The sequence below is a fragment of the Saccostrea cucullata genome, unplaced genomic scaffold, assembly GCF_032062105.1.
Source record: "Saccostrea cucullata isolate Sc308-1 unplaced genomic scaffold, CSIRO_AGI_Scuc_v1 ctg197, whole genome shotgun sequence".
Taxonomy (NCBI): domain Eukaryota; kingdom Metazoa; phylum Mollusca; class Bivalvia; order Ostreida; family Ostreidae; genus Saccostrea; species Saccostrea cuccullata.
This window is the reverse complement of record NW_026938805.1, coordinates 68,971-80,693: the sequence shown is the minus strand read 5'-3', so window position 1 is coordinate 80,693 and position 11,723 is coordinate 68,971. Positions and strand designations below refer to the sequence as shown.

Here is an 11,723-nt window from a genome sequence, read left to right as displayed (position 1 = left end):
ATTGTATATTATATTTTATATGTTATCAAATATCATGTATACTTAAACGTTAAAAAAAATTAGTAAAATTATATATGTACAGAATTGATAAATTTTTAATATATAAAATGTACAAGCATGTAATAAGATTGTACGGTTGGGATATTTGAGTTTGTGTTTTCTTTGTTGTATACATAAGAAAAAGTAGAGAGCAGCCAGGCTTGATCTAACTTAATTGAAGAGAACAGTTAGATAAAATTTGAAATGGTATGTTTCTGGAAAAGTGACTCCAATGTCCTGGATATTGAAAGTCTCAGAAAAAAGTTTACCTTGAAATTAGAAGGACAAGCAAATTTTAAGAAATATGGTCCCCCGCATTCTGTGTCTTAGTGGATGGGATGCCATTATTTATGGCATATTGTGTCAAATATGTATGCCTTATCATATATCATGCAAAATTTATAACCAAGTTTAAATTTTGTTTTAATTACCGGTAGGTAAACATTAAGTCAAGGGTTAAAAAATACAGCATTGAAATTCTCAGAAACATCTTGTTACAGGCAATGCACATGTCAAATATGAAAGCACTGTCTCTTCTCTATGGAAAGATATAAGGAAAGATAACATTCATGAAAAGTAGATCAAACTTAAAGGTCACAGGGTCAAAAATCATAATGTATGTAGAAAGGCCTTATCACATGTCATACACCTGTGAAATATCTTGTGAAAAGTCCTATCTATTCTTATTCAAAAGTTATGACCAATGTTAAAGTTTTTTGAAAATTAGGTCAAACTTCAAGGTCACAGAGTCAAAAATTAAAGTTTATTGGTATTAAGAAAGGTCTTGTCACAAGAAATACACATGTACATGTATAATATGAAAGCCCTATCTCATCTCATTCAAAAGTTATGACCAAGGTTAAAGTTTTTGAAAAGTAGGTCACAGGGTAAAAAATCATGACATAATTAGAAAGACCTTGTCACAGGTAATACACATGTATAATATGAAAGCTCTCTTTGATTGAAGAGTAGGTCAAACATCAAGGTCACTGGGTCAAATCCATACTATTTGAACAGGTCATGTCACAGGTAATGCATATGTACAATATGAAAGTCCTATCTCATCTCAATCAAAAGTTATGACCAAGGTTAAAATTTTTGATACAGGCTGACAGAAGGCAATCAAATGAGACTTCATGTCCCCTTGCTTTTGCAAAAGCTTGGGGCAAAAAGAGGAACATGAGGTTAATAATCATACAGTCAAACTTCATCATTTCAAACTCAATGATACTGAAAAAAAAGGTTTAAGATATCTGAGATATCATGGGTTAAATGCTCAAAAAATAATTAGTTTTTATTAGGTCACCTGAGTAACTCAGGTGACCTATTGCTATCCGTTTTCGTCCGTCATCGTGCATCGTGTGTTGTGTGTCGAACATTTTCAGCTTCTTCTCTGAAACCGCTGCACCAATTTCGACCAAATTTGGCATAAAGCATCTATGCATGAAGGGGAATAAAAATTGTGAATTTCGTGATCCCTGCCCCCCTGGGGCCTGAGGAGTGGGGCCAAGACCACTAAAATTAATGCAATCTTTGAAAATCTTCTTCTTTACTCCTGGACATCAAGCAGGCAAACTCTTTGCATGATTGTAATCAGCAAGGGTACCTCTACCAAAATTGTGAAATTTATGGCCCTGGGGTCAGGGGTTCTGGTGTTAGGGCGGGGCTAAATAAGTATATAGTGAAAATGCATTATTTCTTTGAAAATCTTCTTTGCTCCTGGGTATGAAATAAACCAACTAAGTACATATTTATGATGAGCAAGAGTGCCTCTACCAAAATTGTGAATTTTATGGCCCCAGGGTCAGGGGTTCTGATGTTAGGGAGGGGCTCTATTGATTATATAGTGAAAATGCATGAATTCTTTGAAGATCTTCTTCTCTGCTCCTAGGTATTAAATAAACTAACTAAGTGCATAGTTATGATAAGCAAGGGTGCCTCTACTAAAATTGTGAATTTTATGGCCCCAGGGTCAGGGGTTATGGTGTTAGGGTGGGGCTCTATTTTGAATATATAGTGAAAATACATGAATTCTTTGAAAATCTTCTTCTCTGCTCCTAGGTATTAAATAAACTAACTAGGTGCATAGTGATGATGACCAAGAGAGCCTCTACCAAAATTGTGAATTTTATGGCCCCAGGGTCAGGGGTTCTGGTGTTAGGGCGGGGCTCTGTTGATTATTTTCTAGTGAAAAAACATGAATTCTTTGAAAAAAATTTTCTCTGCTCCTAGGTATTAAATAAACTAAGTACATAGTTATGATGAGCAAGAATGCCTGTTCCAAAGAACTATATGCGGTATTAACCAACATTTGCCCCCCAAAATCAAACTTTGATGGAGTAATATTTAATTAAGTCCTTAAACAGGGGAGTATATGCTGACTTCAAAGCACAGAATAATTTCATAAGTAATGACGTCATATGTACGTAATGACGTCACAAATATGACGTAATTTCAGTTTTTTATGAATTTTGCAGAAAAATGTACATATTTCGTTGATATTTTAAATAAAAGTCACCGAGCGCATGTGTGTTCAGGATAAATATTTTGATATAATGTGTAGAATGATAATATCAATGAAATATGTCAATATTGTTCCTGAACACACATGCGCTCTATAAATTTTAAAGCTTAAATTGTTGAAATTTTGTCCATTTTGTCCTCTTTCTGGAAAAGGATATAAAATCGGACTAGTTTGTGACGTCATAAAACAGAAATTGTGAATACACTGCTCTGGAACTATAATATTTTCTGTTAACTTATATTTCTCGTACAATTTATTGAATTCAGCACATTTCAGGAAGTTTTCAAAATTTGACTTTTGTGGGGGCAAACATATGCAATATACCGCATATAGTTCTTTGTGAATTTTATGGCCCCAGGGTCAGGGGTTCTGGTGTTAGGGTGGGGCTCTATTGATTGTATAGTGAAAATACATTAAATCTTTGAAAATTTTCTTTTCTGCTCCTGGGTATTAAGCAGATGAACTACCTATATAGTTATGATGAGCAAGGTTCCTAATCTTCCATAATTGTGAATTTCAAGGCCCCAGGGTCAGGGGTACCATAGAGGGAGGGGTGCTGTACTTATATACTGAAAATGAATGAATTGCTTGAAATCTGCTCCTTGGTATTAATCAAATATTTTTGAAAAGCAGGGATGCCTTTTCAAGAATTGTGCAATGTGTGGATCTAGGCCTAAGGGTCAGGGTTCATGTGTTGAAATGCATTTTTTGTTCCTCTACCCTGCCTATGGGTATTAAGTAACCAAACTAAGCAACTGCTAAGTGTATAGTTATGATGATCAATGGTGCCTCTTTCAAAATTGTGAATGCCATAGCATCTGACTTAAAACATGAATCAAGTTCAATCACTGGAAAGTTGTTGCATAATGCTCAGGTGACCTATAAGGCCCTTGGGCCTCTTGTTTCCAAATTACTTTGACATATATCTCCAGGATGTTTGAGATATGAGTGTTTGAGATGCTGAAATTAAGCTTTACTGGTAAGGAAAAAAATACTCATAATCCATATTTTAAAGGGAAAATATATTTTTTTTTATTTTTCAAGAATTTTTCTTAATTTTTTATGGCACATAATTATATGTGACTTTTTGGTTGTTTTACTGAAAATTTTATAGTATATTATATATTATAGCATTTATGAAGTAAATTTTGTGTAAATAACTTGTGCAGGGACCCTAATAAAATAAGTCCATTTTATTTCACAGTTATGACGCGTATGAGCTTCCATAACCTGTGCTCCAGGTAAACGTTCATTGCGCATGCCCCAGGTGTGACTCAAACTTCGGAGTTTTTATTTTTTACCGGAAGTGAAGGTAAAGTAAATTTGAAGATGCGATAAATAAGAATATTTTACCATGAAGGAGAAAGAAATAGATAAGGATACTGTTATTGCGTATCATGACTTTGTCCAGCATCAAATAAGGGGGGAATTAAATGGCATCTTCCTGGGACCAGGGCGATTTTACGCCCAGATCGCGGTGGCTAGTTTCCTAGCTGGAGTCATTTCCGCTATTGTTGGAATTCTAGTGATAACGCTACGAACTCGTCATGTTTACCTCATTTCTTGGGACGATCAGTTCCTTGGACCATTTTTCGTAATCCTTGCATTTATGCTAGCAGGATTTGCCGCAGCCCTGGTTGTGCAGGCCAAAAGACGAGCCAATGCCTACAGACGCGATCTAGTGGTAAGTCATAACTATAATAGGCCTATATTTTATAGAAAAGGAGATGAATGTTTAGTAGTTTTGGGACTGATTACTACTGATCCTACAGATCAATTCAAAGGTTATGGAAGTCCATTAATTCTGTAATTTGTATTTTTCAGTTCCGTCCCATTGGTGATTATGGTGTTGCAGTGTGCCACAAGAGCAGACTCGTTTTCGAACAAACCACAAGGTAAGCTGGAGTTCAGATGTATTTCCTGGTTTACATATGCACGGGACCCAATATATCCATGTTTGCTTATACTGTCCATTTAATCCATTACCATTTCAGTTAAAATAAACAAAGTACGTAAAACCTATCTTGAAATATAAGCCATATTTTGGCTCGGGTCGAATGTGTGATAGAGAACTCAGCAAGCCTCACCCTCTATCATGTTTTCTAACCCTTGCCCAAATATCACTTAAATATTGCAAGACAGTTATCATGTATTTTATATAATTATATTGAAAAATAGAAAATATTTTAAGTTAATTCCCATGATCATTAAAGGCAATTGAGGAAAACATTTTTTGAATATTTTGTAAACTTTAAGCTTTTCTTTTTTTAGGGAACAGCTGAAATCTGGTACAGCTCCAAAGAAACCAACAAAAGCAAAACCCTACCAGGTATTTAATACAGTACTCACTGCTATTTGGCAATGGGCAGGGGGTTATCATTATATGGCAAGCCAGGTGGTGTATACCCTCACAACCCACAGTGATATACATTTACCTTGAACAAATTGATTTGGAAGAAAAAGTGTGCCAAGCAATATTTCCCCCTATTTTCTAACATATGTATGTGATATATTGATTTGTGGGTTTGTCATAACATAATTGTAAATTGTATATACCTTAGTGACCATCTGACCTGTATCCCTGATATCATAACCGTACAAGGCATTCATTTAATACAAAATGAAAACAAGACAAGTTTTTGGGGTTGTTGGTTTTTTTTTTTTGGGGGGGGGGGGATAAATTCAATACTGATGTACTGCTATTTGTTTTTTTAGCCTATATCATACACCTCAGATGGAAGACCAAGAAGAGGTCCACGTCCAGGTGGGTTCGATAACCGTGGCTATGGAGAACCTCCTCCCTATGATGGCAGGCGGGGTCCTCCTGATGGTAGGAGACCTCCTCCTGATCGTAGAGGACCCTCGGGTCGCCCTAGGAACGGTCCACCAGACGACAGAAGAAGATACGGGCCACCACCACCAGGTGAAGACGGCCGTCCACCTCCTTATGGATTCAGGGAACCAGGTTCCAGGAGACCTCCCCCTGATGATCGGTACAGAGATGGCCCCCCAAGGGAAAGAAGAGGACCCCCACCTAATGATAGATACAGGGGCGGTCCACCTCCAGGTGATAGATACAGGGATGGACCACCCCCTGGCGATAGATACAGGGATGCTCCACCCCCTAGTGACAGATATAGAGATGGTCCACCCCCTGATGACAGGTAGAATCTTTTTTTAAGATTGAAAACAATTGAACTCTTCTATATAGTGAAATGCTGATTGTTTAAAAAGAGTGTCAAATCTGAACAGATGATTTGGACTCTCAACATACTTGAACATACCTGTGGTATCTGAGATACAAATTTTCATCTGCATCTTTTTTTTAAATTTTACTGTTAAGTTCATTTTATGTCAAAATTTGTGTAAATGGTATGGTGATATTTTTTAATGCAATGCAAAGATCACTTCATTTGAACAATGCTTTGTTTCACCATTCTAATTGTAAAGCCACCCTGGTGCTGTGTTTATAAAGTATGTATCTGAACTATTATTGTGTGTTTGCATAACAGGTATGCTGAGATGGACAGAAACAGGAGGCGTCCTCCAGATGATAGGTATGTTCAATTTAAATAGGAAAATTACACAAGTGGCAGTTTATTTTCTGGTAGAAATGTACACATTGTAAATAATAAAGACTGACTTTACATTTCAAATATTTATTGAACTATTGTATTAGAATTAAGTTATGTTTGATTTGTTTTCAAATTATATTTTGTGATCGAATACATCTACATGTGTACATTAATCTTGTCGAGATTCATAAAGACTTAAAATTTTGGTCTGGTGTCTGTATGACAGACATGCAGGGACACTAGACCAAAATGTCTAGTCCCTATGAATCTTGCTGAGATTACATCTAAATAGAATTAATTAATTCTTAGCTGACTTCATATGTATATACGATTTCTTGATTTTTTTTTCATCCAGGAACATGCCTAAAACAAAGCTTGAAGACATGCACGAAGGAGATGAATCTTCATTCTAAGCATTCCTAGTTTCAATGTTCTCCATTCATCATGTAACCTGTGCCATTATTCCATTGATATAGCCTGGATCAACTTCAGTATCATATGTACTTGACAGTTTCTACACAGATCACTATAATCTTGAAAAAAATTATTCATGACAAAAGTGGCTATAAGTTTTACTATGTTGGAGCTCAAAAGCAACTATTTTGCACCCCCTAGGTGGGTCCTTGATTGGAAGGAATGCATATGCTTATATTTATCTGTAGAGTATTTGAAAGTGATCAATATATAAATGTACTAGTTAGGATCTGAACTCTGCATGTAATTTTTGAGTACAGGTGAAAGGCAACATTTTTTGTAACATTTTGAAAATAACATTCCAGACACACAAATCATTATGTACATTCCCATTCCAATTTAGTAGGATATCATATTTTAATATTTTGTAATATGAACTTTATATTTTATGTAATTTTATGCAATGTATATATGAATGAATAACATTTACTCTTGAAATAAATTTTATAAATACCAGACTATTCCTTTGTAATGAAGAGTCTTATGTAGTGTTGGCAAATCGGACGATTTTTAGTAACCAGTTACTCGCTTCATCTTCCGATCGAGTACCCGGTTACTCGGATGATTTTTGGTAAAAGTATCAATATCTTTTATTTATCTTATTCTATACTTATCGGAAGTAGTAATGCGCAAAGAAACTGAATAGGGACATTATGTTTAAAATACAAACATACGATATCGCCATATATTTACGATTTTAAAATAAAGAAAATTAATAGGGAATTCGACACTTGAAGAAGGCAAATAAATACGTCACAGTCAATCATCATTTTACACTTTCTTTTTCAGACCCCGAAATATGTCGCAATCAAGTAGAATATTTATTTACATACTCCATAATTAATAGTTACATACATGTATGTAATATGTGGAGTGTCCAGTAAATCGCTGGTTTCCGAATATTTTAAGCTTAGGTGATTTAACAGATTTTGAATCAGCTGTTCTTTTGTTACAACTCCAAGCTTATTATGTCTGCGGCAGCATCTCGTTAAATTATCAAATGAGGTAATTATAACTCAGGCCTTCAAAATATGTATACCCCAAGCAATCAAAGCTATCAATTATATAAACTGTGAAAACTAATCAAAACAATTTGATCCACTACAACCATGCACTAGATCAAGTCTAACGGTACCTAAAATTAGGGAAATGTGTAAGTTAGTATACATTTAAATTATAAAACGTTCATTTTCTATGCCTTTACTATGTAGAATTTATTTTATCCGAGTAACCGAATAGCAGTTTTACTAACCGATACTCGCATCGTTCGACGCTTAACCGGTTAACCGGGTACTCGTTGCCAACACTAGTCTTATGTTGATACAGTAAAACATGTGCATAATGAAATCATAATTTATAGTAAAAAAGAGTAATTTCCCTTTTCCAAATATTGTGGACGAACAAAAGAAAATGTACAAACTATAATGTTTATACATGTAGCAAAGCAAACTAGGGCATCCCTGGCAATTTGCTATAAGCATGTTCTCCACACTGGCATACAGACTTAAGAGCGTAAATTCTCTCAAGTGCTTTATGAGTCTTGACTTTGAATTTAATAATATTTTGAAAGAGAACGTCTGAATAAGTCAAACTAAAAGATATGAGAAAATTTTTAATGCAGAATTAATGTTCAAGTGTATGATCTTAAACTTTATCGAACAAAACTTATTGTAGGATTGTAGAAGTTTTAGGTTCGAAGCATCCACAGAGGTCTGGATGGTACACAGTCCCAGAGGAGCAGGTTTTGTAATTCAGAATGTTGTTGACAAAGAAGGCAAACTTGTCCACAGAGGAGGTAGCATACAGCTTGCAACCTGTAACAGAATAAAGCAAAATATACTTGAACTCTATCACAGAGTAAAACTCCTTCCCTTCAAGAATTTTCATGGTGGCTGTTATTTTCACTTGTTCCTATTTCTGAATACTTCGATTATTTAAGAAAAAGAAAAAAAATCTTTTGGCTTGTCAAATATAAGTTGAACCCAGAACTCACCAAAAATGAAATCAGAGCATGAACATGTCTGAGCATTGTATGCTGTGCCTCTAGCACAGTTCATAACAATCCACAGTCCACTCGGATGGAGGGACTCATAGAAGTTGAGGCCAGTTATGCCCCTTATATAGGTACAAGGATCTGCAATTTAAATTGATATATTACAATATTTTGTCTAAAATAAGAAAAAAAATGTCAATAAACATTTCAGGATTCGATAGATTATAAGTACTGCACACATCAGGTTTAAAGAGCTTAATTTGTCCTCTCAATTTGCTAGGAAAAATAAACAAGACGTACAGTGTATTTGTGAAACACTGATGCCCCTGTATGGCAGCTTATGGCAAAATTTAATTTTCATAAATGCAAAACAAACTCTAAGGTCATGAGATCAAAAAGCTGTTAACCAAAGAAAAGAGGTCAGAAGTATCAATAAATATACCACTGAAATATGAAAGGCAATGCACCAACCGTGAAAAAGTTAGCCCAGGTTAAAGGTTTTTATAAGTAAGTCAAACTCCAAGGTCAAGGTCAAAATTTTTGGCAATCTAATTAAAATTAGATGTTAGATCCGCTCGCATACTCGCTACACCAACATCTAACAACATCCCACTGAGGGTCACATCAGAGGTCAAATTCTATCAACCAATCAAATCGTCGCCTGCAAAATCATCGTATATTGTTGAAGCGAAGTCTAGAGCTGTTCCGAGTTTGACCTCTGATGTGACCCTCTATGGGATGTTGTTAGATGTAAGTGTAGCGAGTATGCGAGCGGATCTAACATCTAGTTTTAATTAGATTGAATTTTTGGTATCCAAAGGGAGGTCTTGTCACAAGAAATATACTTGATAAATAAAAAAGCCCTAGTACTAAGTGGTCAAAAGTTATACCCAAGGATCAGGTTTGGTATTATTTTGCAAAGTAGTCAAAACTCCAAGGTCAAGAGATCAGATATGTTAGTAACTAAAGAAAGGTCTTGCCACAAGGAATACATATGTAAAATATGACTGCCAATAGCTCCAACCAATCAAAAAGGGCAAGGGTATAAAGCTTTTGCAGACAGATGGACAAACAGGGCATAAAACTATGTATCCCTGAATCTTGTGGATTATGGGGGCTTTGAATTTGAAAAGCAAAAAAAAAAATTAAAATTACACTGTTTTGGGGGGAGTTAAAAAAGAGTCTTGTCACAGTATACTCACTTATAGCTGCCCAGCCTGGTGCTGCAATAATCAACAGCATTAATCCAAGTTTATACATTGTGAGTTAATAAAGTATTATTATTAAAAAGTAGTGAACACAAATTAGTATGTATGTTAGCTTTCCAGTTTGATTTCTAATGTCATGAATCACAAGTATGTTTATTATATGTGATCGTTTTCTACATTTTTATTAGAAGTCCTATATTAATTGACTCTTTACCTGATGTTAATTAAAGTCTCAGTGAAAATTTTATTTAGCAATAAAATGTTGGAACTGATAAAATTCTCAAAATTTGCCTAGAGTGTAACATCTGCTATTTACATTTAAATACAGGTGCACTTCAGGGCAGTTGGCCAGTATTACCTTAATAAATAAAATACTTAATCATTACAAGCTCATCTGAACTTTTTTTCTCTTGACATAACATGAAAGCTCTTTTATTGCCTTTGGTTAAACAAATTTAAAAAAAACATTTCCCATTATTGACTCCAAACAAGTTGGGAAAGTTAAGCTACTTTGGAAAACACATCTTTGAGTGAGGTAAATTTCACTTTATAGGTAAGGAAGTCATCGTCTTTTTTATGGAATTTATTGAATGAAAATAGCTTTTCTTAAAACCTCAAGAACTAAAGGAAACACACAAACATTTCCATCATCTGGAAGAAAATCTTCTCTTATTATGGCCTTGAACTGGCCCCCAGGGGACATGGCTTTATTAATTTGAATTTGATTCTACAAAATATGTTGTGACCAACTTGTTGGTTCAAAGATTTTGTGAATCAACAAATCCTTATTTAACCTCTTTTCCCCTCTAAGTTTCCCTCAAGTGAAAGGGGTTTTGCCCTTTTACTCGGGAATGTTATTAGTACTTTTTACTATATAATGCTCATTGCTTTGCTTGGTAATATTTTGTGCACTGGTTCTCAGAAAGAAGTAAGCAAAATGTGAAATGTCATTAATGTTTAGAGAGCTATATCACAAACTAACCAGGATTAGTCAGAAAAGTTTATTATTTTGAGCTTCCAGCTCATGCAAAGAACTATATGCGGTATATTGCATATGTTTGCCCCCACAAAAGTCAAATTTTGAAAACTTCCTGAAATGTGCTAATAAATTGTATTATTATAGTTCCAGAGCAGTGTATTCACAATTTCTGTTTTTATGACGTCACAAACTAGCCCATATCCTTTTTCAGAAAGAGCAAAATTTCAACAATTCAAAAATTTATTCATGTGTGTTCAGGAAATATGTATTTCATTGATATTATCATTCTACACATTATATCAAAATATTTATCCTGCGCTCGGTGACTTTTATTTAAAATATCGACGAAATATGTACATTTTTCTGCAAAATTCATAAAAAACTGAAATTTACGTCATATTTGTGACGTCATTACGTACATATGACGCCATTACTTATGAAATTATTCAGTGCTTTGAAGTCAGCATATACTCCCCTGTTTAAGGACTTAATTAAATATTACTCCATCAAAGTTTGATTTTGGGGGGCAAATGTTGGTTAATACCGCATATAGTTCTTTGAAATTTCTTCATAAGGAAAATGCCCACTATTTGGTGGCTCCAAAGCTTAGACCATGCCAAAGATAAGTATAAATTACATGTATTCGATTCTTTGTAATTCTTGAGTGACTTCAGTGACTTATAAAATACAACAAAAATATGTATGCAAGTGCAAAAATTGTCTCCCTTGGAAACAGAACTGAAGAAAACTTCCAAAGTCATCTTTGACAAGGTTTTTGAAAATTAATCAAACTGTCCACAGATGTGAAATAAAAAAATAAACAGATTTGCTGACCTAAAAAGACCAATTTTAACTGAATAATGCTTGATCCTTCAGCTGAGGTGAATGAAAAAAGAAAGCCCAGATATAGTATTCCATTCATTTACTAAGA

The 11,723-nt window shown here is 34.6% G+C and overlaps 1 protein-coding gene across 1 annotated transcript; it reads left to right on the top strand.

Annotated features, from left to right (window-relative positions):
- The first annotated feature begins 3,826 nt into the window (after window positions 1–3,826).
- On the top strand, window positions 3,827–7,070 carry LOC134251394 (cleavage and polyadenylation specificity factor subunit 6-like). The gene is made up of 6 exons (XM_062733791.1): window positions 3,827–4,247; window positions 4,388–4,458; window positions 4,835–4,892; window positions 5,279–5,727; window positions 6,076–6,120; window positions 6,494–7,070. Exons 1-6 carry the CDS (start codon window positions 3,918–3,920, stop codon window positions 6,549–6,551), a joined length of 1,011 nt encoding a protein of 336 aa, XP_062589775.1. The 5' UTR covers window positions 3,827–3,917; the 3' UTR covers window positions 6,552–7,070.
- The last annotated feature ends 4,653 nt before the right edge of the window (window positions 7,071–11,723 follow it).

Coding starts and splice junctions, on each gene's coding strand:
- LOC134251394 (XM_062733791.1), top strand. CDS start 3,918: ATGAAGGAGAAAGAAATAGATAAGGATACTGTTATTGCGTATCATGAC. Junction 4,248..4,387: donor CCTACAGACGCGATCTAGTG/GTAAGTCATAAC, acceptor TGTATTTTTCAG/TTCCGTCCCATTGGTGATTA. Junction 5,728..6,075: donor GGTCCACCCCCTGATGACAG/GTAGAATCTTTT, acceptor TTTGCATAACAG/GTATGCTGAGATGGACAGAA.